Source organism: Oryctolagus cuniculus, chromosome 20 (genome assembly GCF_051225735.1).
Source record: "Oryctolagus cuniculus isolate XC-2025 breed Fujian yellow rabbit chromosome 20, ASM5122573v1, whole genome shotgun sequence".
NCBI classification, from domain to species: domain Eukaryota; kingdom Metazoa; phylum Chordata; class Mammalia; order Lagomorpha; family Leporidae; genus Oryctolagus; species Oryctolagus cuniculus.
Window position 1 is genome coordinate 42429777 of NC_142886.1, and position 25882 is coordinate 42455658.

At 52.3% G+C, this 25882-nt stretch overlaps 1 protein-coding gene and 1 long non-coding RNA gene across 7 annotated transcripts in view; one reads left to right on the forward strand and one right to left on the reverse strand.

The window, feature by feature from the left end:
- Positions 1-236: 236 nt before the first annotated feature.
- LOC138847180 (uncharacterized) lies at positions 237-4642 on the reverse strand. The gene is made up of 2 exons (XR_011384826.2): positions 4303-4642; positions 237-476 (listed from the first exon to the last, which is right to left on the reverse strand). It is a non-coding gene; the product is annotated as an uncharacterized LOC138847180 (long non-coding RNA).
- Positions 4643-4807: 165 nt separating this feature from the next.
- Positions 4808-25882, forward strand: part of GOLGA5 (golgin A5) — a 36429-nt gene continuing 15354 nt past the window's right edge. The window contains exons 1-7 of one of the 6 annotated variants that reach the window (XR_016226875.1): positions 4808-5076; positions 8594-9164; positions 13609-13836; positions 15201-15420; positions 16487-16624; positions 20803-21006; positions 25545-25715. Coding sequence is in view for 5 of the 6 variants with exons in the window: in XM_002719592.6 (XP_002719638.3) it covers positions 8624-9164; positions 13609-13836; positions 15201-15420; positions 16487-16610; positions 20803-21006; positions 25545-25715 (1488 nt within the window). In the remaining variant the exon portion in view is untranslated. Of the gene's footprint in view, positions 5077-5600; positions 5698-8312; positions 8414-8593; positions 9165-13608; positions 13944-15200; positions 15421-16486; positions 16625-20802; positions 21007-25544; positions 25716-25882 lie in introns of those variants that run through there. The other 5 variants (XM_002719592.6, XM_089322725.1, XM_089322723.1 and 2 more) reach the window with 5 other exon arrangements.

The following is a 25882-nucleotide window of genomic DNA, read 5'->3' on the forward strand; positions in this document are numbered from 1 at the left end:
GCACTGTCCCACTGGCTTGTCCCTTAATGCCTACAACTGGACCCAAGAACTCAGTCCAGGTCTCCCACATGGGTGTCAAGAACCCGGTCACGGAGCCACCTTCTGCCTCCCAGGATCTGCATTAGCAGGAAGCGGGAATCAGGAGCCAGAGTCAGGAATTGAATCAGTGACCCAAATGTGGGAGGTGGGCAACCTGATGTCTTAGCTGCTAGGCCAAATGCCTACCCCTAAAACCATTATATATATAAAGATTTATTGATTTATTTGCAAAGCAGAGTTCAAGAGAAAGGAGAGACAGAGAGAGGGGGAAGAGAGAGCAGTCTTCCATCTGCTGGTTAACCCCAAAAACGGCTGCAATGGCCAGAGCTGCGCTGATCCGAAGCCAGGAGCCAGGAGCTTCTTCCAGGTCTCCCACGCAGGTGCAAGGGGCCCAAGGACTTGGGCCATCTTCTGCTTTCCCAGGCCATAGCAGAGAGCTGGATCAGAACAGGAGTAGCCAGGTCACAAACCAACACCCATATGGGATGCCGGCACCGCAGGCAGAGGCTTAGCCCACCACGCCACCTCTACAATCTTTTTGAAATGGATTTATGTGTATGGTGTAAAATGGAAGATTCCGTTTGTCTCTGCGTGCCCATCAAATTCAGCGAGAGTTTACACAGTTTAAATGCTGACGGACGTTTCTACCTTAGCCTTGATAGAGCTTGTGTCAGTTCACATTTCTACCAATAAAGCCTGAGAATGAGTACTGCCCCACTCTCTTCTTAATACACCGCGAGGGCATTTTAATGTGTTCTTTTTTTTTTTTTTTTTTTTTTTTGACAGGCAGAGTGGATAGTGAGAGAGAGAGACAGAGAGAAAGGTCTTCCTTTTGCCGTTGGTTCACCCTCCAATGGCCGCCACGGACAGCGCGCTGCGGCCGGCGCACCGCGCTGATCCGATGGCAGGAGCCAGGAGCCAGGTGCTTTTCCTGGTCTCCCCATGGGGTGCAGGGCCCAAGCACCTGGGCCATCCTCCACTGCACTCCCTGGCCACAGCAGAGGGCTGGCCTGGAAGAGGGGCAACCGGGACAGAATCCGGCGCCCCGACCGGGACTAGAACCTGGTGTGCCGGCGCCGCTAGGCGGAGGATTAGCCTAATGAGCCACGGCGCCGGCCTAATGTGTTCTTTTGAACTGAAGATTGTGCTGTGGCCAAAAGAAACGAAACGAAGGCAATTAACTCAAGCTGCAAACTTGTGATCTCCGGTTCCAACTCAACATCTTCATTTGCTCAGCTAGGAGCCAGCAAGCCATCCTCAGAACCAAAGCTTTCCTACTGTCAGCCTGGACATACTCCATTTCCCAAAAAGATTTAATTATTTATCTGAATGGCAGAGTGAGAGCGAGCGAGCGAGAGCGAGAGAGATCTGCCATCTGCTGGCTCACTTCCCAAATAGCCGCAACAGCCAAGATTAGACCCAGCTGAAGGCCGGCGCCGCGGCTCACTAGGCTAATCCTCCGCCTAGCGGCGCCGGCACACCGGGTTCTAGTCCCGGTCGCCCCTCTTCCAGGCCAGCCCTCTGCTGTGGCCAGGGAGTGCAGTGGAGGATGGCCCAGGTGCTTGGGCCCTGCACCCCATGGGAGACCAGGAAAAGCACCTGGCTCCTGGCTCCTGCCATCGGATCAGCGCGGTGCGCCGGCCGCAGCGCGCTGTCCGCGGTGGCCATTGGAGGGTGAACCAACGGCAAAAGGAAGACCTTTCTCTCTGTCTCTCTCTCTCTCACTGTCCACTCTGCCTGTCAAAAAAAAAAAAAAAAAAAAAGATTAGACCCAGCTGAAGCCAGGAGCCGGGAACTCCACCCAGTTACCACAGGGGTTTCAGGAGTCCTAGTACTGGAACCGTCCTCTGCTGCCTTTCCCAGCTGCAGGAGCAGGAAACTGGATGGGAAGCAATTCAGCCTGAGGGCAAACCAGCATTCCAGTATGGATGCAGCATCCCAAAGCTGGAGCCAACCTGCTACAGCAGACCCCTAGATATATTCTAGCTCATTCTAGTCTTATTTTTCTAATAATAAAATTGGGAAAGATTGAGTCACTTGAAGCTGATTGGTAACTAAGTAGGAACCCAAGCCATCTCAAGTCTCGGAATCATTACCCATTCATGATTCATGACGTAAGAGCTCTGTTTGTCCATGCGCCTTCCTGGGCTCTGCTGATAAAGCCATACACCACACTGCCCCTGCCCAGCCTTGTAACTGTGTAAATGTTGTGAAGGAGTAGAGGTTACACAGAGCATAACCAAGCCTCTAGTGGGGAGACAGGAGGGGGGCCACTCCCAGGGCGCTATGTTCCCACCACCAGAGCCAGCAGACACCTGGAGGTTGGAGTTCACTTGTTTACCAGGAAGCCGCTCCTCCTCCACAGCACTAACAGGAAACAGTTTAATTCCTACCAACAATTCTCAACTCCACTAGCACCAAGTCCCACTTTCTCTTCTGAATCAGTTTCCTCGGTAGTACCTTGCCAGATTCCATGCGTCTCAGCCTTTTTTGGTCGTTAGGACAGACTTGTCCCAGGATGCAGCACCCAGATGTGTTTACTTTCTTCCTGTGGAGCTGAGGTACCACCCGGTGTCATCCCCTTCTGGGCTCAATGATCCCCTTTACTATGTCACAGAAGCAGGTGTGCTAGCCAGGGACTCTGTGTCTCTGTCTGGGAATGTCTTTATCTTGCCCACAGTATTCCAGGATTGTTTTCCTGGAGAGCGACTTTGTGGTTGGCAGATTTTCCTTCCCTTCAGCTGTTTCAATGTCATCCCACTGCCCTTGGCCCTCCATAGTTTCTGATGTGCCATCCACTGTTGATCTTGTTCCTCTGCTTGTCCTGAGTCATTTTTCTCTTGCAGTTTTAACATTGCCTTTGTATTTCAACAGCTTGACTAGTGTATCTTTCTGTGTTTATTTCTTGTGGAGTTCTTGCAACTTCTTGGATATATAGCTTAATGTTTTCATCACTTAATGTTTTCATCAAATGTGGGAAATTTCCACTCATTTTCCATCACATATCCCCCCTATTCTCAACCCCCCAGTATCCCTATCTCCAAAAATCTGGTTTTTTTTCATTTTTCAGTTCTTTTTTCCTTTTTACAGGATTTATCTATCTATTTGAAAGGCAGAGTTAGTGGGGCAGACCGAAAAATCTCCCATCCATTGGTTCGCTCCCTAAGTGCCTACAATGGCTGGGGCTGGGCCAGGTGGAAGCCAGGAGCCAAGAAGTCAATATGGGTTTCACCCATAGGTGGCAGGGACCCAACCACTGAGGTTATCACCAGTGCCTCCTCCGGTGAGCATCAGCAGGAGCTGGCATTGAGAGGGAGCCAGGACTCCAACAAGGCAGCCAGGACTGGGTGGCAATGTCCCAGCTGGAATCTGAGCTGCAGGCGTGCCCCTCCTCCCCCAGGGACTTTGCTAATTCATGTAAGCAGTGTACCTAGGAATTCTTCCAACACTTGCTTTGGGGGCCTGCCCACTGCCATTTATTTTGGTGCGGAAGATCTGACCCTGCCTCAGCTGTCTGTCTTTCTCGCCCCATCAATGGTTAACAGCATGGTTCTGGAGTCGCCCTTACCCAGGTTTGAGCACCACGCGTTCTACACTCGCTGGCCTTGGGTGCGAAACTACACTCGCGGAATCAGTGTCTTCCCCTGTGAGTTGCGGAGTGTGTCAGCCAGACTTCCTAGGGGACACTGCACAGACCCAGTCCCACCTCTGTGCAGCTCCCCACAGCCGAGGCCTATTTTTCACTCATGCTGTGTGAGATGCGGGCTGCTTCCAGCACCCAGGCCAGGGAACCGGCCACTGGACCGGCCACTGTCATGAGTGACAGCAGACCGAGAGCGCTGGCGGGGACACACGACGGTTCTGCTCAGATGCGGTGAGAGACATCTGCCCGCATCCCGCTGGCCGAAGACCGCTCCTCCCATCCAGCCTCCCGCAGGTGCCCTGCGGCCAGGCGGATGACCAAGGGCGCCCACAGCACCTTCCTCCCAGCTGTGAGAACGGAGGTGCTGCACAGCCGACGCTAACTGTTCCCCCCCTCGTTAAGGGCTCGACAGATGTCGGGCGCCATCTCATCCCCTCGGAGCTGCCGCCAAGCTGGGCGGAGCCCGGCGAGCAGCAGCAGCTGTCGTCACACCCAACAGGGTCCTGAGGATCGGGACCCGGGGCTCTGGGGTAAGGTGGACTGCTGATGAGGGCAGCCGATCTCAGACCAGTTACGCAACCTCCTCCAGCCTTGGCTTCCTCAACCCGAAAACGGGATACCTGGGGCTGCGTTATCGGCTCGAATCAGGGCCAAACGAGCTCCATCCTGGGTCGCAGCTCAAGAAGACCGTCCCTGACTGCCGAGTTAAAGCACTTCCCCACCTCCAGCCACTGCCCCCTCACTTCCGGGCTTCGCACCCCTCAATGCTCACTCGCTGGTTTTACCCGGGACCCGTCTCTACCACCAAAAGGTACGCCCCATGACATCGGGGGTCGTGTTCTCCGTACGTCCACCTTTTGGGCTCCTCATCCGTAAAATGAGTAGATTGAGAACAAGCGAGAAGCCGGAGAGGTTCACCTGGCTCCCAGGCCTCGCTCCACCTAAACCTCAAATCACTTCCGGGGCAGGCAGACACAGCCTCAGCCAACCACGTGGCCCGCAGCGAGGAGCCGCCCCCCTGTGGGCGTGGCCTCCAATGTTGTGCCGGCCGCGTGCTCGCCGTAGTCCTCCGGAGGCGAGCTACGTCACACGCACGCAGGCTCCGCCCCCGCCCGGCCTCGCCGCAGGCGGAAGAGGGGCGTGGCCAGGAGCGAGGCCCCCGCGGCCGCCAGCGCCGCAGCCTGAATCACCTGCGGAGCCCGCTGTCGACTGCTGCCGATCAGGCAGCTCGGAAGGCACTCTGTTTTGGGGTCCTCGCCGCCCTTCCACGTCTCCCGGAAGAAGTAACGGGGTGCCGGCGGTTTACTCAGCGGTGGCCCTCCGCGGGCCGGCTGCCGAGGGCTTGCGGCCCAGGGGGGCGTCGACGTGCGGCGCCGCCGCTCCGGAGCCCGCAGGTGAGGCGGCGGCCAGGGCCCCGTGGGACGAGCCGGGTCCAGCCCTCCGCGCGAGCCGCCGGCCCCCGGTGGACACCCTGGGCGGTCCGCGTCCCTGAGGAGCGCGCTCGCTGCGCCGTCGGGGGCCGAGGACGGTGCCCCGGGCATCAGCCGAGGCTGCTGGCGGCCCCGCTCCGGCCTGATCGGGCCCTGGCCTGGTGCGGAGGCGCGAGCCGGGCGCAGACGGGGTCTCCCCGGACCGCAGCCCAGCCCGCCTGCCTGCCCCTGCTGGCCGTCCCCGTCCCGCGCTGTGCTGACGCCCCCGGGGCGTCCCGCGAGCCTGAAGCGGGGCGGCTGCCCGGGGCCGCCCGCCAGCGGCGTCCAGGAGCGCGCCAGGGTCCTGAGCCCCGAAGCTGTAGACGAGAGGCGGGGTGTGGGCGCGTTTTGGTCGTCTTACAGGGGAGAACTGCCCGCCGTCGCCGGCGATCTCTAAGCACTGTTTCATGTCTGCGGTGTTGCGGCGTATTTCGGCCCGCGTTCGCCGGCCCTGGGTGGGTGGGCACGGGATGGGCGGGTATACGGAGCGAGATCAAGGCGAGGGTCTGTAGATCGCCAGCAGCTGGGCTCCAGGCTTAGACTCAGGTCCGAGCTGCATGGGAGCTCCGGGATCTTTCTAAACCTTTTCCGCCTTTTTTTTTTTTTTTTAAGTGATGGCTACTTACCACATAGCATGACTGTGAAAAGTGCTTGTGAGATGTTTGCACTTCTGGTGCTGGGCGCTGGGTGTGTGAGCCTACTGAGCACGCGGTGCTGGGAATTGATGGGCGAACCTTAGCCCGCTACGGCCCCCCAGCTTCCGGGGCCCACCTTGGTGGCCCGTTTGAACCTGGTGACCTGTTTAAAGACGTTGTCTCCAAAAGCGGTCGCGTCCTGAGGTCTGGGGATGAGGCTAAACCAGTGGGTTCCCGTGGGTGGGACGGTTCAGCCCCAGACAGACGCTTCCGCCCTGTGCGGATTTGCCCTTCATGAGTTACTAGTGACGGACAGTAGTGGGAGTTGGCATGGAGGGGGTAGCAGCTACTGAAACCGGTGTTTATGTGGGGTAAGCTGTCCCGTCCCGCGGGACAGCAACTGGGGCCGAGCACCTAGAAGGAGAAATGAAAAGGACAGGAGACACAAGGATGGCAGCAAGACAGGTGCCGATCAAGCTGCGACTTTATTTTTCAACCACACACTTATATATCATCGAGGCAGGGTATCGGGAGGGGGAAGGAGGGGGGGGCTTATCTTGTAGCTGCAATGCTAATGCAAGTAGGGGGAAGGTTTCAAGGCCTTAAGGCACAAGGTCACACAAGATTGCGTTATCAGTACTATCAGGTCTGGCTTGTCCAGCCCTGTCTCTCAACTAAGAGGTCACATGCTGCGTGGTCCCCGACATATCCCCCTTTCTTATCAATTAAACAGAAATGGCTACCGGTTAGGCCAAGCATGATGAGCGAGCAGTGCCTGTCTTAGGAATCGACCCGGGGCTCCATCACCTCTTACCCGTCATTGGATATCCTTGCCAGTCCCCAAGGACTCCTGTCTTAGGTGGGTGAGGTTCCGGGAAGGTGCCCGTCATTGGCTTACTGCTCATTTTATTGATAGGCCTGGGGCCCTTCCTGGGCTCCCGACTGGGGCAGCAGCAGACCGAAGGGGAGAGTCAGTTGTTGGAGGGACTGTGACCTCACTGGCCAGACTTCACCGGCCAGAGAGAGAGATAACGTTTTCCATGGGATCTTCCATGGCCAGACTTTGGTAACGTATTTGAATTGGTCTGGCTGCTAAATTATCTACTTGTTGTCTGATAAAGGTCATCAGCCTATTGAGGAGACAAGGACCTATAGATAGCACAACAAGCAACCCAACAATGGGGCCTAAAAGCGGTAGCAAATAGGGAAGCAGTCCATTCCATCCAGTCCAAAAGGGATTTTCAGCCATGGCACGTCGACGACGCTCCAGATCTTCTTGAAGTGTCTTGATTTTATCACGAACAATGCCGGACTTGTTAGCATAAAAACAGCATTTTTCCTGTAAAGCCAAGCAAATACCTCCCCGTTCAGCAGTAAGCAAGTCTAAGCCTCTACGATTTTGTAGAACCACTTCCGCTAGGGAATCAATTTGATCTTGAAGGTCCTGAATGGTGGTGGATAGGGTCTGCACATCATTAATAAGTTGTTGGGACAATTCTCTATATTTGTGGACCGGGATTCCTAGTCCTGTGGATCTATTATGCCCCCTGAGCAGGTACAAGGGTGATGCTGTTGAAGGTATTTTTGAATGCCCTGAGGGTTGTTAAGCCCTGCAAAGACTGGTGGAGCCCAATGGATGGTGTAGATTGCCATCATCAGGAGAGCAAGGCTGAGGGCCATTGTATTAGGGCCCTTTGGAGGGGTTAATCAGTGAGCCCTCAGGAAATGTAGCAGGGGAGGAGAGAATAGAGAGAAGATAAGATACTCAAATAGCAACAATGGCAACAATTCCAGCAATAATAAGGAGTCCTGTAATGAGTCCCAGTAGCGTCCAGCCAGGGGTCTCATGAAAATCCTTTAAACAACTTCCAACTCTTTCCCACTTGATCTCGTCAATTGTTCCTTCCTTGGGGAACCAGGGACACAATCTTTCTACATACTCAAAAAATGCCTTTAGATCCTTATTTTTAACCCGAACTCCTCGTGTCTTGAGGGCCTCCCTGAGACCTGAAATGAACATTTCCCGTGACGATAATGCCTGTCCCATGGCTGTCACTTACCTTGCGCCGTCTTCACTCCGCAGCGTCGACCGATGCTAATGATCTCGGGTGGGCAGTTCCGAGCCGGTCGCACAATCACTTGGATCCAAGTTTTCCTCCTGGAAGGCGGCGTTCCTCCAATCTCACAGGCACTCGAACCCCAAGGGCCGCACTCGAGCCCCACGTTGGGCGCCAGTTGTCCCGTCCCGCGGGACAGCAACTGGGGCCGAGCACCTAGAAGGAGAAATGAAAAGGACAGGAGACACAAGGATGGCAGCAAGACAGGTGCCGATCAAGCTGCGACTTTATTTTTCAACCACACACTTATATATCATCGAGGCAGGGTATCGGGAGGGGGAAGGAGGGGGGGGCTTATCTTGTAGCTGCAATGCTAATGCAAGTAGGGGGAAGGTTTCAAGGCCTTAAGGCACAAGGTCACACAAGATTGCGTTATCAGTACTATCAGGTCTGGCTTGTCCAGCCCTGTCTCTCAACTAAGAGGTCACATGCTGCGTGGTCCCCGACAGTAAGCATTTGGCAGAGTTTTTTTTTTAAGTACGTGATTTTATCCTAAAACCGTTGTGTGAGGTAAGTACACTTTCCTCGTTTTCTGCATAAGGTTTCTGAGTTTCAGTTAGGTAACTCGTTTGAGTTAGCTGCCTAGTGAGAGGCAGGGTTAGGACTTCCACCTGGGACGCGGGCTGCCAGCCTCCTCAGCCTGCACGCGCTGCTGAACGCCGCCCTGATCATCTGCTGTCTGTTTTGCAGGTTCGCTGGTAGGCTGGCTCTGCCACCATCATGTCTTGGTTTGTTGATCTTGCTGGAAGGGCAGAAGATCTTTTAAACCGAGTCGATCAGGGGGCTGCAACCGCTCTCAGTAGGAGAGAGAGCACTAGCCACGTCGCGTACAGCACAGATACCGACTATGCTGAGCTGCCCCAGCGGAACGCGGACCTGACCTGTCAGGCTGGACCCAAAGCTTCCTACATCTCCTCAGCCGCCGACCACCTTCGCAGTCAGAAAGCCACCATCTTAGCTGGCACCGCAAATGTGCGAGTGGGCTCTCGGGCCCCGGCGGAGGCCTCCCACCCCGTTGAAAACGTGTCTGCTCCCAGGCCTTCTTCCCAGTTCGTGCGAAGAAGAAAGTCGGAGCCTGACGATGAGCTGCTGTTTGATTTTCTTAATAGTTCACAAAAGGAGCCCTCCGGGAAGGTGGAAATCAAGAAGGAAAAGACCAAGACACCTGTCTTCGCGAGCTCCCGGGCCTCCGGCGGCAGCTCTGGGAACACCAGCGCAACCGTCAGAACCACCGAAGAGAGTGCCGGGAGCCAAAGCCATGGTAGCTACCCCGTCCTCTGTTCCTTTGGCGTTGGGCAGATTGGCCGCCGTCCCAGCCTGGCGCCTCCTCAGAGTGGGGGGCCGGTTGTGGGCAGCACTGCAGGGGCCTTTGAATGTTGTCTGTGGGTGACTTCCCCAGCCCGGCATTTAAGGAATACGTCAGACTTTGTGCTCTAAGATGAAAAAAAAATTTGCGAAATCTATTGTCTTAATTAATTGGCATAAGACTGAGATTATTTTTTCTCTGAGTGTCTGCTAGACCTCACTGGTAAAACCATCAGGGCCTGGGTATTAGTGAAAGATTTTAACTATTGATTCTTTCTTGAATCTGTGTTTGGTAAGTCATGCATATTTTTTTCCTAAGAATTTGTGTATTTCATGTACATTTTGAGGGGCACTGCCTTTATTTGGTTTGATTTCAGGAAGATAATGAGGCTGTCACAGCTGAAACCTTGACACAAGGCAGGAAGTTATCTACTCGGCTACACTGGTCCTGCAGAAGCCAAAGCATGGCCGCGCCTGCCGCCTGAAGAAGGTCACCCGCTGGCTCGTACAGCACGCTCACCGGTGCCTGGCAGTGCTGCAGCCTGGTTGTTTTTTTTTTTTTTTTTTTTTAACACAGCTTAACGGAATATAATTGCCGTGTAGGAGATATATCACGATTGCACCTACTTTAAGTGTACTGTTTGAAGGGCTGCGACGTCACACACATTTTAAAACGAACTGGCCCAGTGTTTCCTTCTCTCCCAGAAGACGGCTGCTCGTTACCTTGAGTCTCTCTGGCACCTTTCTTTCTGTTAAAGATTTATGCTTTATTTACTTGGAAGGCAGAGTTACAAAGAGAGGAGGACAGAGAGAGAGAGCTTCCATCCGCTGGTTCACTCCGTAGATGGCCACAATGACCAGACTGGGCCAGGCCTAAGCCAGGAGCCTGAATCTTCACCCAGGCCTCCCGTGTGGGTGCAGAGGCCTAAGCACTTGGCCATCCTCTGCTGCTTTCCCAGGCACATTAGCTGGGAACTGGATTGGAAGTGGAGCAGCTGGGTCTCAAGCCGGCCCCTGTATGGGATGCCACGCTACAGGCAGAGGCTTGACCTACCGTGCCACATGTCTGGCCCCACACGTTTCTTTCTGGTTTGTTAATTTCTGCTTTCTTGGCTTATTTTGTAGTTTTTATGGCCTCTTAAGATGGGTGTGTAACTCGTTAATTTTCTTTACTCCTTTCATCTTTAATGTAGAGCATAAGGGTGTGATTTTCCTTCTAAACGCTGCTTTAGATATTACCCAAGTTTGGTTTATACTTTAATTTTTTAAAAAACCTTTATTTTGGAACTCTTAAACATACCAAAAGGCTGATGAGCTGCCACATGACTTGTTTCCAGCTCTGGAATCAACAGCTCATTGCCTTCCTTAACCCCCTCCCCCTTCTTTATTTCCTCCTTCCATAGAATGTTTTATTTTTTCAAAGATTTTATTTATTTATTTGACAGGTAGAGTTACACACAGAGAGACAGATAGACAGAAAGGTCTTCCTTCCGTTGATTCACTCCCCAAATGGCCGCCATGGGCGGAGCTGTGCTGATCCAAAGCCAGGAGCCAGGTCCCTCTGCCCAGTCTCCCATGTGGGTGCAGGGGCCTAAGGACCTGTGCCATTCTCCACCGCTTTCCCAGGCCACAGCAGAGAGCAGGACTGGAAGAGGAGCAACCGGGACTAGAACCAGCGCCCATATGGGATGCTGGTGCAGCAGGTGGAGGATTAACCTAGTGCGCCATGGCGCCAGCCCCCAGAATTTTTTTTTAAGATTTATTTGAAAGAATTACAGACACACACACACACACAGAGATCTTCCATCTGCCAGTTCACTCATTAAATGTCTGCAAAGGCCAGAGCTGGGCCAGCTAAGAGCTTCTTCTGGGTCTCCCACATGGTGCAAGGGACCAAGCACTTGGGCCATCTGCTGCTGCTTTCCCAGGTGCATTCGCAGGCAGCTGGGTCATAAGTGGAGCAGTTGGGTCTTGAACCGGCACCCATATGGGATGCCAGCACTGCAGGTCGCAGCTTTACTCACTGTGCTATAATGCTGACCTCTTCTACAGGACTATTTTAAAGCAAATCCCAGGTCTCACATCATTTCTTCTTCTTTTTTTTTAAAGATTTATTTATTTTTTTGAAAGGCAGAGATACAGATAGGGCGAGGCAGAGGCAGAGAGAGAGAGAGAGAGAGAGATCTTCCATCTGCTGGTCCACTCCCCAAATGGCCACAATGGCCAGAACTAAACTGTGCTGATCCAAAGCCAGGAGCCAGGAGCTTCTTCTGGGTCTCCTATGCAGGTGTAGGGACCCAAGGACTTGGGTCATCCTCCACTGCTTTTCCAGGCCATAGCAGAGAGCTGGATCAGAAGAGGAGCAGCTGGGTTTCAAACCAACACCCATATGGGGTGTCGGCACTGCAGGCAGTGGGTTTACCTGCTACACCACAGTGCCGGCCCCTCATTTCTTCTATAAACATTTGTTTTACTATTAAAAAATAGAAGCTGTAATGCTTTTTTGTTGAATTAAACAAGTGTGTATTTTTAAAAATTATGTGGAAGTCCTAAATACAGTCCAATTTTAATTTTGATTTTTCTTTCAGCCCTGAGTTACTAAAACTTTTTTTTCTTATTTCAAAGTGTGAGATTTTACTAGTTTGAAGTTAGGATGTCCAGCTTACTTGCATGAGATCAAATAGCCTGGTCTTAGCATAGCAGTGCCTTGAAATTCGGGGTGTGTCTCACATCCCAGCGCATCAGCTTTCTGAGTGCTCCCGGAGTCCTCGGGAAGCAGCCATAGCCTGCATCTGAGTGCCGTGTTACGTACACCAGGGTGTTAACTTGTACAGTGCCATTCTTGTCTTCACTTCTTTTTTTTTTTTCTTGCTTGAAAAAAATGACTTTATGCAGTCAATTTTTATTTAAATTTTTTAAGAAGATTTATTTATTTGAAAGGGTTACACAGAGAGAGATCTTCCGTCCACTAGTTTACTCTCTAGATGTCTGCAATGGCCAGGACTGGCAAGGCTGAAACCAGGAACTTCTTCCAGGTCTCACACGCAGATGGCTCATCCCAGGTGTTTGGGACATCTGTGCTGCCTTGCCCAGGCCATTAGCAGAGGTTGGATCAGAAGAAGAGCAGCCAGGGTATGAACTGGGTTTGCTTGCGAGGCAGAGGAAGAGTATGTGTGTGAGACAAGCTCCCTTCCTCTTGTTTCACGCCCAGGATGTCCTCAGTGGCCGGGGCTAGACCAGGCTGAAGCCAGGAGCTGGGAACTCAATCCAGGTCTCATGTTGGTGGCAGGGACCCAGTCACTTGACATGGCACCACTGCCTTCCAGGGTCTGCTCTAGTGGGAAATGGGTCAGGAGCCAGAGCTGGGTATCAAAGCTCTGCTCTGATATGAGACGTATGCATCTTAACTGGTATTTTAGCTCTAGGCTAATTGCCTGTCCCATCAGTTTTTAGAAGCAGTATTTTATATGAAATATATAAAGTATATCGAGTAAATAGAATAGTATACTAAACCTTACCACCACCCATCCTCAATACTGATTAACACTCCCATTTTTTTTTTTTTTAAGATTGTTTCATTTGAAAGGCAGAGAGGGAGAGACAGGGCTTCCATCTGCTGGTTCACTTCCCAAATGGCCACAATGGCTGGGCCAGACCCAAGCCAGGATCCTGGAACTCCATCCAGTCTCCCAAGTGGGTAGCAGGGACCTAAGCACTTGGACCATCTTCTGGGTGTATTAGGCTTCCCAGGTGCATTAGCAGGGAGCTGGGTCAGATGTGGAGCAGCCAGGACTTGAACCTGCACCCATGTAGCATGTCAGCATTGCAGGCGGTGGGTTACCCACTGTGCCCCAACACCGTCCCCAACGATAAAGTTCATATATCAGTATTAAAAAATCATACACGTGCAGCCAAATAACCGTACCCTTGTGGGCCACACCTGTGTCTTGGTGGAGTCCTTTTGCCCCAGACAGTCCCTCATGTTCCTTTCAGTTAATGCCCTGGAAGCTCACACTGGGATTTATTTTTTAATTCATTTTTGCTTGTTCTAAAACTTCATATAACAAATCATAGTCTATAGACTTCCTAATCTGGCTTCTTTCACACAGTTTTCTTAGTGAGGCGCATCCGTGATAAGCGGTCTCCTGTTTGCATAGATTTCTGTCTTAGAGACACACTGCAGGTCAGCCCTTCTCCTTGTGTGTCCAGAGATCCTTGGGGGCCTAGAGGCTCCATTTGTGAGAATGAGTTTTCATCAGAGGCAGTTGGAGAATTTAAGTTTACACGCGATATTTTAGCTTTAACAGTCAACCTGAGCCAGAGGGTGTCCTACCAAAGTAGGCTACTGATGCCTACGTAGAGAGGGTGCCAGTGCAACAAAAATGTGTTCTCTCTTACAGAAGCCACCAGTAGTGTAGATTCTGCACCCGGAAAGCAGGAGGAGTCTTCGAAGGAGGACGCGTCCTTGGCTGCTGCCAGTGCTGACCACAGCGCAGCGCCGAGCGACGACAGCAAGTCCCACGAGCTGTCCAACCTGCGCCTGGAGAATCAGCTGCTGAGGAACGAGGTTCAGTCTCTAAATCAAGAAATGGCCTCCTTACTGCAGCGGTCCAAAGAGACGCAAGAAGGTAGAGCCTTATTCATGACTTAGGATTAGGGATTTACACGTCCACAGTGAACTTCAGACCCTCCCACCTGTGCTAGCAGACGTGGTCTCCGTGAGCGGTGCGGAATGGTAGGTGCCTGTGTGCGTAGACGCTGGGCTCGGACGTGGAGGTGGAAGAGAGCGCGCCGCCCTCCTGGGTCGTCCTTAAGGACCTCGGATTTGAGCCCCGAGAGGAGAGGGTGCTTAGCCGTCACGTGTTTGGGCGTCGTCCTGAGCTGTTCCGGGAAGCGGAGAGAAGACCAGCAGCGTAGGAGGCGGTGCTGCCGCAGGCCGAAAAGTGCCCTGGGGATCAAGGCGCTGAGGCGGCCTGGGGTAGAAGAGCCTCCGCTTCCTCAGACATGGGCGACGGAGAGGAAGGGAGCTCCTGAGGGGGTGGTGATGGGGCAGGGCGTGCCACCGGGTCGCCGAGGAGGAGACGAAGACAGGAGCCACGGTGCTGGCTCCTGGGCTGCCTGGGAAGGAGTGGGGGCCGTGGCAGAAGCTTCGCCAGAGTGGGGGCTGTGGCCCAGGAGAGTGGAGTGGGAAGACAGCCTAGGACGGCTCAGTCTCGTGTTAGAACAAGCTTCTCTTCACTCAGCCCACTTAGGCTTCGAAACAGCTTTCCCTGAGGCCCTGTCCAGTTTGCCTCAGTACTAGAAACTTTGCTTTGTGGCAGACTGCAGTTACTGGTGGTATATGAGGGTATGGAAATGCCATTGGTTTTGTCGTTAATTTTCCATATTTATTTGAAAGGTGGAGAGAGAGAGAGATTAAGACAGACAGAGGTCTCCCATGTGCTAAATGCCTGCTTCACCTTCACGCAGACTGGGCCAAGCTGAAGCCAGGATCCAGTAACTGTTCCAGTCTCCCATGTGGGTGCAGGGGCCCAAGTACTTGAGCCATCCTCTGCTGCTTTCTCAGGCCATAGCAGAGAGCTCAGTTGGAAGCGAAGTAGCTGGGACTGGAACTGGCACTGGGGAAGTAGGTGTCTGAGCGCCAGGTTGACCCATGGCCCCACAGTGCCCCCCCTCCGCTGACTTTAGTGTCGACAGCGGACCTGCTGCTAGTTGTACTCACAGATGCTTTACGGTATGTCCGGAAGCAGCAGCGCTGTAGGTAGAAGAGCTGCTGGCTTCCTGCTGTCTAGCCTGTTAACGCAGATACAGGTGTGAATATTGACCTTGAAAAAATGGATACGCTGGTAGGGGTAAAGATAATTGAAAATATTTTTAAGCTCCTAATTTTGGCCATAAGCAAGCTATTGAAGGCCCTGAAAGGGAAATCTGCGTGGGCTCTGAGGGAGACGTGTTTGATTTTGCTTATGTAGAGGAATTTTGGTTTTTATAGAATTAAACAAAGCAAGAGCAAAGGTTGAAAAGTGGAACGTTGACCATTCAAAGAGTGATCGAGTGGCGCGGGAGCTCCGAGCCCAGGTGGATGACCTGACTGAAGCCGTGGCCGCCAAGGACTCCCAGCTGGCCGTGCTGAAGGTCAGACTGCAGGAAGCCGACCAGCTGCTGAGTTCTCGCACGGAAGCTTTGGAAGCCTTGCAGAGTGAAAAGTCCCGGTCAGTAGTTCTGTCCGTGATCAAAGACGTGAGCTTGAACAGTTCTCTTTCCAGTACAGGGAAGGTAAACGTGGTAGTGTGTCCTGCCTTAGGAAAACTTCGCTTTATATTATATTTTTAAATGTACTTATTTATTTGAAAGAGTTACACAGAAGAGAGGCAGAGAGAGAGAGAGGTCCTCCATCCGCTCGTTCACCCCCAAATTGGCCACAACGGTTGGAGCTTAACCGACCTGAAGCCAGGAGCCAGAGTTTCCTCCAGGTCTCCCACGTGGGTGCGGGGGCCCAAGGACTTGGGTCGTCTTCTACTGCTCTCCCAGGCCACAGCAGAGAGCTGGATGGGAAGAGGAGCAGCCGGGACTTGAACTGGCACCCATATGGGATATTAGCACCTCAGGAAGTGGAGCAGCTGGGCTCGAACCAGCGCCCATACACAACACCAACGCCTCAGGCCAGGGCATTGACCCACTGCGCCATAGCACCGGCCCTGGAAGGCTTCACTTTAAACCTTGAGATGCAGACTCCAAATCTAAACCTGTTGGAAGAGCAGAGTGTCATTCATGTTTTAATAACACGGTGAGCATGCCTAATCTGAGAACTTGAAATCTGAGATTCTCCACTATCTAAAACCTTTGGAGCACTGCCCTGGTGCCACAGTGGAAGGGTCCACACCCAGCCCCTGGGGACAAGCATACTGAAAACACCACACAGCTGGACTTCAGACCTCTGAAATGGGTGACAAATTACTTTTACGCTATGTTTATAACGTGTCTGAGTATGAAACAAATAGGATTTATGGGTGGACGTGGGTCTCGCCTCCAGGAGATGTTTCCAAAACGCTTCTGGTCTTGAGCATTTTGGGTAGGGGGTGTTCCACCTGAATATGGTGTATGTTTCTATTTGAACGCCTACAAATATAAATTGCATTCCATTAGAAAGGGAAAAAAAATCTCAGACTGCTTCAGTCAAGGCATCGAAACCTAGCAAGCTGATGCTGTTACAGATTGCTCCACCGGAGGCCTCGTGCGCTGGAGGGGAGTTGTGTCACGCGATGCCTTTTCTTCCAGGATCATGCAGGATCACCACGAAGGCAGTAGCCTGCGCAATCAAGCTCTGCAGACTCTGCAGGAGAGGCTGCACGAAGCGGACGCCGCTCTGAAGAGGGAGCAGGAGAGCTACAAGCAAATGCAGGTTAGACGACAGAGGTCTGTTCTTCGGCCACGGAGGAAGCGTTTTATCCTGTTGTCAGACACTTTCCTTTCTTTCTCAGATTTATTTTACTTATTTGAAAGGCAGAGTTACAGAGGAAGAAAGAGAGCAAGTGAATGAGCTCCCATCCACTGGTTCACTCCACAAATGGCCACAACTGCTGGGGCTGGGCCAGGCCAAAACCAGGAGCCTGGACCTCCATCCAGGTCTCCACATTGAGGGACAGGGCCTCGATACCTGGGCCATCTTCCACTGGCTTCCCAAGCAGGGAGCTGTATTGGAAGTGGAGCAGACAGGACTCAAACCAGTGCCGGCACTGTAGGAGGTGCCGGCCTTGCGGGCGATAAACTTAACCTGCTGTACCACTATGCCAGCTCCCACATTTCTTTTTTAATAAAAATTGCAGTGTGTCTGTGAAAATTCTGTTTCTCTAAAAATTTTCTCTAAAAATTTCTATGATCAAAAAGGTGAAAATTTAGCTTGATCCTTATAAATTATTTATTAATTACAATAATACTTAATAGTGATAGTCATAATTCACTGAATTTGGTTGCATATCAGCCATTGCCATTATTTGATTAAATGCTAATTTGGGACATCTTGTTCGTTCTGTCTGCTTCAGCCTTTTCTGATTCCAGTTTAATTGGGTTCATTTATTTCCAGAGAAAGTTGCGCGTTATTTAGAGTTTTTCTCCTTAAACGATTGCCTACGTTGAGTTCCGTCAGCCGTCTGCCTGTCAGAGCCACCTGGGTGATGCCTTCTCCTGCCCGCCTTGACTCCCAGAGGCTGAGTCCACTGGCAGAGAGAGGGCCGAGACGCACTGCTCTCGGTGTCTTTACAGTTTACAGGGGTGCCTCGTGGGCAGTCAGCGTTTGAACCACTGCTCAGGGCTGTCTTTCTATAGATTAAAAACCCTTCAGGCCCGAAAATGAATTTCAGGTGTGGCTTTTATTAAGTTTAATAATATAGGCTGGCGCCACGGCTCACTAGGCTAATCCTCTGCCTGCGGCGCTGGCACCCCGGGTTCTGTCTTGGTTGCTCCTCTTCCAGTCCAGCTCTCTGCTGTGGCCCAGGAAGGCAGTGGAGGATGGCCCAGGTCCTTGGGTCCTGCACCTGCATGGGAGACCAGGAGGAAGCACCTGCCTCCTGGCTTCGGATCGGCGTAGCGCTCCGGCTGCAATGCACCGGCTGTAGCGTGCCAGCTGTAGCAGCCTCTTGGGGGGTGAACCAATGGAAAAAGGAAGACCTTTGTCTCTCTCTCTCTCTCTCTTCCTCTCTCTCTCTCACTGTCAAACTGTGCCTGTCAAAAATTTAAAAAAAAGAAGTTTAATAATATATTTTATTTCACACAGATATTAAAAATATTATGAGTTTGACATGTAGTTAATCTTAAAAATTAGTGAGATGTTTTACCTTTTTTTGCATACAGATTTTTTAAACTATGGTAAAAGATTCATGGCACATCTCATTGAGTTACTAAAATTTCTTGGGGAATATGTGATCGGTATTTGTATTTCATAAGACTTACAGGTGAACAGGTAGATTCACCTGCCCAAGGTGTTTTAAACATTTTCAGTTTTCCAGGAATAGGCAGTTGCTAAAAAGATTATAAATACACACAACACAGGAGTTCTACTCCTAGGTGTAAACCCAAGAGAACTGAAAAGGTAGAGCCACAGAAAGACATAGCTGTGAGTATTCACACAGTGTTCCTCATCATAGCCCCAACCTGGAAACAGTCCAGAGGCCTGCCAGTTGCTACATGAATAAGCGAACTGTCCTCTGTCCATGCAAGGGAGCTCCACTCGGTCAGGTGAGGCCCCGCCTGCGGTGCTGGCACCCATGTGAGGCTGTTCCAATCCTGGCTGTGCTCTACTTTCAATCCAGCTCTCTCTAACTAATGTGCCTGGGAAAGATAACTCAAGTGCTTGGTCCTCTGCACCCATGTGGGAGACTTGGAAGAATCTCCTAGCTCCTGGCTTCAGCCTGGCCCAGCCCTAGCCATCTGGGGGAGTGAACCAGGAGATGGAAGATCTCTCTCTCTCTGTCTCCCCCTCCATGCTCTGTAACTCTGCCTTTCAAATAATGTGTTGGATGCTACATTGTCTATGATCCTTGAAAACATGGGGCTAATTTAAATAAGGCTGAGAACAAAAGGCCGCATATTATATGATTCCATTTATATGAAGTGTCTAGGATAGGCAGGTCTGCTGAGAAAGAGATTACTGATTGCCAGGCACTGTGAAGCTGAGGAATGGGTAGTTAATTTCTCAGAGGACCGATGGGAATGTTCTGGAAGTCGAATAGTGGTAATGACTGCACAGCTGGGTGGATACACTGAAAACCACTGAGTTATGACTTACAGGGTGAGCTTCATGGCAGATGAATTATATCTCAATATATTTGTTATGTAAAAAGGTTTCCCAGTAACAGAACTGAGTATGAATTGTTATATTTCAATTTAATTATAGTGAATAAAATGAAAAATTCACTTCCAGTTGGACACAGTTTACATGCTCCACAGGCAGGAGGGGGAAATGCATCAGACATTCCTGGGCTTCTAGTGCGGGGCTTGTAACTCTAAAAGCTTCTGTTCCCAGGGCTTCCAGATGGAAGGAGCTTTTGAGAGTAAAACTGACAATTTTCAGAACTGGGATTTATTTCTAAATGGACAAAAAGTGATGTTGTGTTTTTAGAGTGTGCTTTAAAAGTTTCTTAAGCTAAAAGCACATTGACTAGCTTATTAGGACAGTTGGGATCAGGGAAAGCATAGCTGTGATACTAGCAAGGTCTCGCTGTTTCCCTGATTCTGTCACGGGTTTCTGCCGGACTTCTCTGTAGACTGCGTGGCCATCGATCATCGGCCAGTGTCCTCACACTGAGTACCTGGAGCAGATTCACCTGGGAAGTCCCTCCCTCCCTCCCTCCATCCTTCCATCCCTCCATCTCCTTCCTTTTTTTTTTATTTTTTTAAATTTTTTTTTTTTTTTTTTTTTTTTTTTTTTGACAGGCAGAGTGGACAGTGAGAGAGAGAGACAGAGAGAAAGGTCTTCCTTTGCCGTTGGTTCACCCTCCAATGGCCGCCGCGGCCGGCGCGCTGCGGCCGGCGCACCGCGCTGATCCGATGGCAGGAGCCAGGTGCTTTTCCTGGTCTCCCATGGGGTGCAGGGCCCAAGCACCTGGGCCATCCTCCACTGCACTCCCTGGCCACAGCAGAGAGCTGGCCTGGAAGAGGGGCAACCGGGACAGAATCCGGCGCCCCAACCGGGACTAGAACCCGGTGTGCCGGCGCCGCTAGGCGGAGGATTAGCCTACTGAGCCGCGGCGCCGGCCCTATTTTTTTTAAATTTTTTTGACAGGCAGAGTGGACAGTGAGAGAGAGACAGAGAGAAAGGTCTTCCTTTGCCGTTGGTTCACTGCCCAATGGCTGCCCCGGCCGGTGCCCAGCGGCTAGTGCAACGCGCTGATCCGAAGGCAGGAGCCAGGTGCTTCTCCTGGTCTCCCATGGGGTGCAGGGCCCAAGCACTTGGGCCATCCTCCACTGCACTCCCTGGGCCACAGCAGAGAGCTGGCCTGGAAGAGGGGCAACCGGGACAGAATCCGGCGCCCTGACCGGGACTAGAACCCAGTGTGCCAGCACCGCAAGGCGGAGGATTAGCCTAGTGAGCCGCGGCGCCGGCTGGCTTCCTTCCTTCCTTCCTTCCTTCCTTCCTTCCTTCCTTCCTTCCTTCCTTCCTTCCTTCCTTTCTCTCTCTCTCTCTCTCTCTCTCTCTCTCTCTCTCTCTCTCTCTTCCTCTCTCCCATCTCCCATCTCCCATCTCCCCTTCCCTTCCCTTCCTATGGCTCCCTGGGAGTTTCTTTAGAAGCAGATTCCAAGCCCAGTCTTAGACATTCCGACTCCGTGAGCGTAGGAAAGGCCTTAGGGGCTGTGCTTCTGGCAGACTCCCTAATGGACTTTGGTACATTTCCGTGTTTGGAGCCACAACTTTAGTTGCTCTGTTCTTTAGCCCCTAACAAATGAAGAATTTTTTTCTCTTCCTTATTATGTTGTTGGGCTGAGCTGATTAATCCTATGAGATGTTTGAATGAATGGTTATAAATAAATATAGTCCAAAGCTAATACGTAAATATAATATAGATATGAAAAATAACAGAGATGTGAAATTGTTTCAGAGTGAGTTTGCCGCACGTCTGAATAAAGTGGAAGTGGAGCGGCAGAACTTGGCGGAAGCAGTCATGGCGGCAGAGAGAAGGTACGCAGATGAGAAGAAGAGAGGGGACGACCTGCAGCAGCAAGTCAAGCTGCACAAGGCAAGCGTGGAGTCCTCGAAGCAGGAGCTGATGGACTACAAGCAGAAAGCAACGCGAATACTGCAAGTGAGCGTCACGTGTACGCTTTGAGTGTTGAGATGGGCCGGATACGCGGCAGACCCGAGACGCAGCGCCGGTGCTGTGGCCCGACTTGTCTGGCTCACTCCCAGTGCTTTGCTGTACTCAGAAATCTCATGGAAAGGATACAGTGCCCTTGTTTTTCCCTCCCTTTTAACAGATTTATTCGGTCAGCACCTACCGCGGGTTGACCCACCCATCGCCCTGAGCCCTGGGGCGACGTGGGTGTCTGTTGGGCGCGGCTCTCTGATTCCTCCTGTTGGTCCCTGTTGGATTTTTCAGAGTCGGGGCCTCGTGGAGCTCCCAGGGTCGCCTCCCCGACTCTGCCCCCGCCCTGTGCTGTAGGGGACCCTGCCCTCCACTTCACTGCAAGGCTGCGTCACCTCGTACAGTTTGCAGCTTCCCGTCCCTTCGCCTCTCATCAGAGGGAAGACGCGTGCCTGCATTTCTGCTGCCTGTGCATTGGTCCCTCTCCTCCCACTTCATTTAAGCCTTTGCTCCACGAGTTCGTCCCCTTTCTGCCCTTGCAGGTCTCCCTCCGCTGCTTCCTTCTTCTTCATTTCCTAATGTTTATTTTATTTGCTTTCATCTACTTGAAGGACAGAAAGGTGAGAGGTATCTTCCATCTGCTAGTTCACTCCCCAAATGCCCAGAACAGCTGGGGCTGGGCCAGGCCAAAGCCAGGAGCCAAGAACCTCATGCTGGACCCCCACGTGGGTGGCAGGGACCTAGCACTTGAGCCGTCATCTGCTGCCTCCCTGGAAGCTGGATTGCAGGGGGGTTATCTGGGCCTCAAACCAGGCGTTCCAGTGTGGGAGACAGTAATGGGATGTGGGCAGCACCGTAACACCTGCCCCGCTGCCGCTGCCCTCTTCCTCGGTTGACAGTATGCTTGGTTACTCTGGAGGGATGGAGTCTAGATCCTGAGAGGAAAACAGCTTCTTGGCCTCTTGGCCACTTTGAGCTGCTCCATCGTCTTCCTTTCTTGTATTGTCAGACTTGACAGAACCATCGTTATAGTCTGTCCCAGTTTCATTTCTTCAGAGCTTGTTAGCTCTAACTTGTTCATGTAATTTCTGTCCCTGCTATATGAATGTCCATAGGATCCATAGGCTTGTTTTTTGTTTTTTTTTTTTTTTTTTTTTTGAAAGTCAGAGATAAAGAGGAAAAGACAGAGAGAGGTCTTCCATCTGCTTGTTCACTCCCCAAATGGCCACAGTGACCGAGGCTGTGCCAGGCCAGACCTGGAGCCAGGAGCTTCTTGAGGGTCTCCCACATGGGTGCAGGACCCAAGCACTTGGGCCATCTTCCACTGCTTTCCCAGGGGCATTAGGTCGCTGGATTGGAAGTGGAGCAGCCAGATTTCGAACTGGTGCCTGTACGGGATGCCAGTTGCAGGCGGCAGCTAACCTGCTACGCCACAGCGCCAGCCCCGAGGTAGAGCATCTGACACCACTCACCCCACCGCCTTTTTGAAACTCCAGCCTTCAAGCAACCCGTCCCACCTTGACTCAGTTTGACCTGTCTGTTGCTGTTTCTGTCTCTCGGGCCTGCTTCCCGTGTCCAAAGAGGAAGAGTCCTCTCGGGTTCTGTCCTGACTACGCTGATTGTCCTTTCTTAGCACGCATTGGCATAACTGCCCGTGTCTGTCGTCTGCATGTGACTTCAAGTGTGCCTTCAACTCTGACTTCACAAGCCCTGTTTCTATCTGTGTTTTCTGCAGGGATGGGGCCCTAACTCCCAACCCAACGTCTCCTTCATTCTCTTGTTTTGGCAAATACTGTTGCCATCTCACAGTAAAGCTTAAAATCCCTAAGGTGGTTTTTTTCCCCTCAAGGATTTATTTACTTGAAGGCAGAGCAATAGAGAGAGGGAGACACAGAGATTTTCATCCACTGGTTCACTCCCTGAATGGCTGCAGCCAGCTGAAACCAGGAGCCTGGAACTCCATTTGGGTCTCCCACGTGGGTGGCAGGGGCCCAAGCACTTAGGCCATCATTTGCTGTCGTCCCATGCACATTAGTAGGGAGTGGGATTGGAAGTGGAGCAGGCAGGACCCAAACCGGCGCTCTGATGAGCATGCCTGGTGTCCCGAGCGGCGACTTTACCTGCGGCACCAAGAGCCCCCCCTCCCTCCCGCAGGCATTCTGACTCTTATCTTTCACTTTAGCCCCGGTCTCCTGCCGCTGTGAGTGCCTTTTATCATATCCATGTCCTCAAAACCCTTACTGTTTTTCTTGCATTACTCTAACGCTTTAACTCATTGAAGAGGCGTTCATTGAGAGCCCCTACCTGTTCACTGGGCACTGGCACAGGTGCTCAGCGTACAAAGCTTGAAGGACACGTGCTCTTCCTTACGGAGTGTTCAGTGTAACCAGAGACCGAGGTTGTTGGTGCCGTGAGGATCTTGATGCGGTGCAGGGACAGCGCCAGCTGCAGAGAGGAGCCCTCAGCACGTGTCTGGGCCGTCAGGCTCCTGCTGTGCAGAGTGGTCAGGAAGGGTGAGGGGGAGACTCCTGCTAGGGCGGAGCTTCAGGCCGAGGAGTCTGCACCTGAGCCGGGGGCTGCAGCACAGAGACTCAGAGCTGGCAGATAAAGGGCAGGGACGGGCACAGAGGAGCTGTGACTATCCTGGAAGCGACAGGGGAGGGTGCTGAGGGCGGCAGGGAGAGCGGTGGGCTGGTGAGCCCAGGGGCCTGTGGGTGGTAGAGAGGTGGCCGTGAGAAATAATGAGGAGCCACAAGGATGCCACACAGGGCAGCCACAGGACCTGTCGGAGGTGGGACAGTAAACCTGAGCTGTCACTGGCTGGAGGGAAAGGGTGTCCGGGCTTCTGGCCTGAGTCTGAGCGCCATCCCCTCCACGGGAGAGACTGCGGTTCGGGCCTGGAGGCAATGATGGCAGGTGATTGTGAGCCTGTGAACCGGTGTGGGGAAGGTCATTAGAAACAGGCCTGCCGCCCGCCATAGTGTGGCCTTGGCCAGGTGTGAGCTTGGAGATGGACAGGGTTACCCAGGCAGGGTGTGCACCCCGGGAAGTCTGAGAACACAGTCCTGGACATCTCTAGACATCTGCCTTGATAACCCGGGCAATGGCAGAGGACGATGAAGGAGACCCCTGAGAGGGGAGTACGTGAAGGACCAGGAAGAGCCAGACGCCATCCCTGGGAGCCCAGCGAGGCAGGTGGGCCGCAGATGCCGTGACAGCCCTGCTGCGGCGATGGCTAAGCAGGGGCCTTGGAGTTGGCAGCTGGGAGGTCCCTGGGACCGGACAGCGGACAGCGGGGAGGTGTGGGGTGCACTGGGAGGTGCACACAGGAGGGCAGCGCTGCTTGACCTTGGACGTGAGGAAAGGACGAAGGGTAGATGGGGGTGTGTGTAGGGGGGCTTAAATGGTTGCTAATAAAATCATATGAATAATCACATCTTTTACAGAAAATTTGAGAAATACCAAAAGTGTTTGAAGGAAATGGGAACACCCGTAACCCTATCACACAGAGATGCGAAAGGCGTTGTGGATGGAGGAGAGTAACTTCGGGTCCTCCCAGTACTACCCTGGAATGAGCCCTTTATAAACCAGTCTTTCAGTCAAACCTCTTCTTGCAACGCCTCCATTGCACCTACGTCAGCAAAGTCTCCCTGTGCTGGGCCAGATAGTAAATATTGCAGACTTCGTGGTCTCTATCACAAAGTCTGCTTTTATTTTTTATAGTCCTATAAAGATGTCGGAATCATTTGTAGCTTAGAGACCTTACAAAAACAGGCCACAGGCAGAATTGGCTGTAGCTCATCCTGGGAACACCTACTCAACCTGCTGCAGGATTGACACCCCACCCCCACCCCACCCCCGCCACTGCTTGGTCTTGGTTCCAGCCAACCAGGTGAAATGGGAACATTTTAACCTGGCCTTGGGACCCCCCACAGTGGGCCCTGCCACACTAAGCTGCATCTCAGCGGTACTTCCCCTTGGGCCCTATGATTTCCCTCTGTTTTCTGCTCGGTTTTTAAAATTCTAGCCACATTTCAAGGGCAGCAAAAGTTCTGTCCCTTAAATAAAGCGTTCCCTTCCCCAGAAGCGGCTCCAGCCCTAGACCTCTGCAGGTGACCTGACTGTCTGTCTCTCAGCTCGTGTTCACCGCCTCCTACTGGGTGCTGGTACTTCCCGTGCAGTTTGCCAGGCAGAGGGGACTGGCTGGAGGGAGAGACACTATCTCTGTTACACGGAGCACTTAGCGTAGCACCCGGCTCGCTGTGGGTGCTCCAGAAGCCTAGCTGAGGGGACTGTAGTAGGGGAAGGCGTGAGAAATGTGTGTTTCTGGCAGTTTGCAACTAGAATGTGACCATGGAGACTAGAATCCAGGTCCCTGTGCAGCAAGGACCTCCTTGAATCTTATCCCTCTGGGTGTAATCGTCTGTGGATTATTAGAATAATCTTGCTGACAGGTGGGCTCGATTCTGTGTGGCAGGTGATACTCAGTATACCCAGTAATCTCTGCTTTGCTGAAACGTGTTTATTTTTTTAAACAGTCTAAAGAAAAATTGATTAACAGCTTAAAGGAAGGCTCTGGATTTGAAGGCCTGGACAGCAGCACCGCTAACAGCATGGAACTGGAGGAACTTCGGCACGAGAAGGAGATGCAGAGGGAGGAGATACAGAAGCTGATGGGCCAGATCCACCAGCTGAGGTCTGAGTTACAGGTAAGCCCCATTGCGGGTCAGCGTCGCAGCAGCCAGCTAGCCCGGGCTGCTGACGGCTGAGAGGGCGTGGAGTCTGTTGTGGGTAAGGCCATTAGTGAAATCACGGAGAACCCCGCTGGCCTGGGAGCTGCGTTGACCGTGGAGTGACTGTAGAGTTACTGGAATAA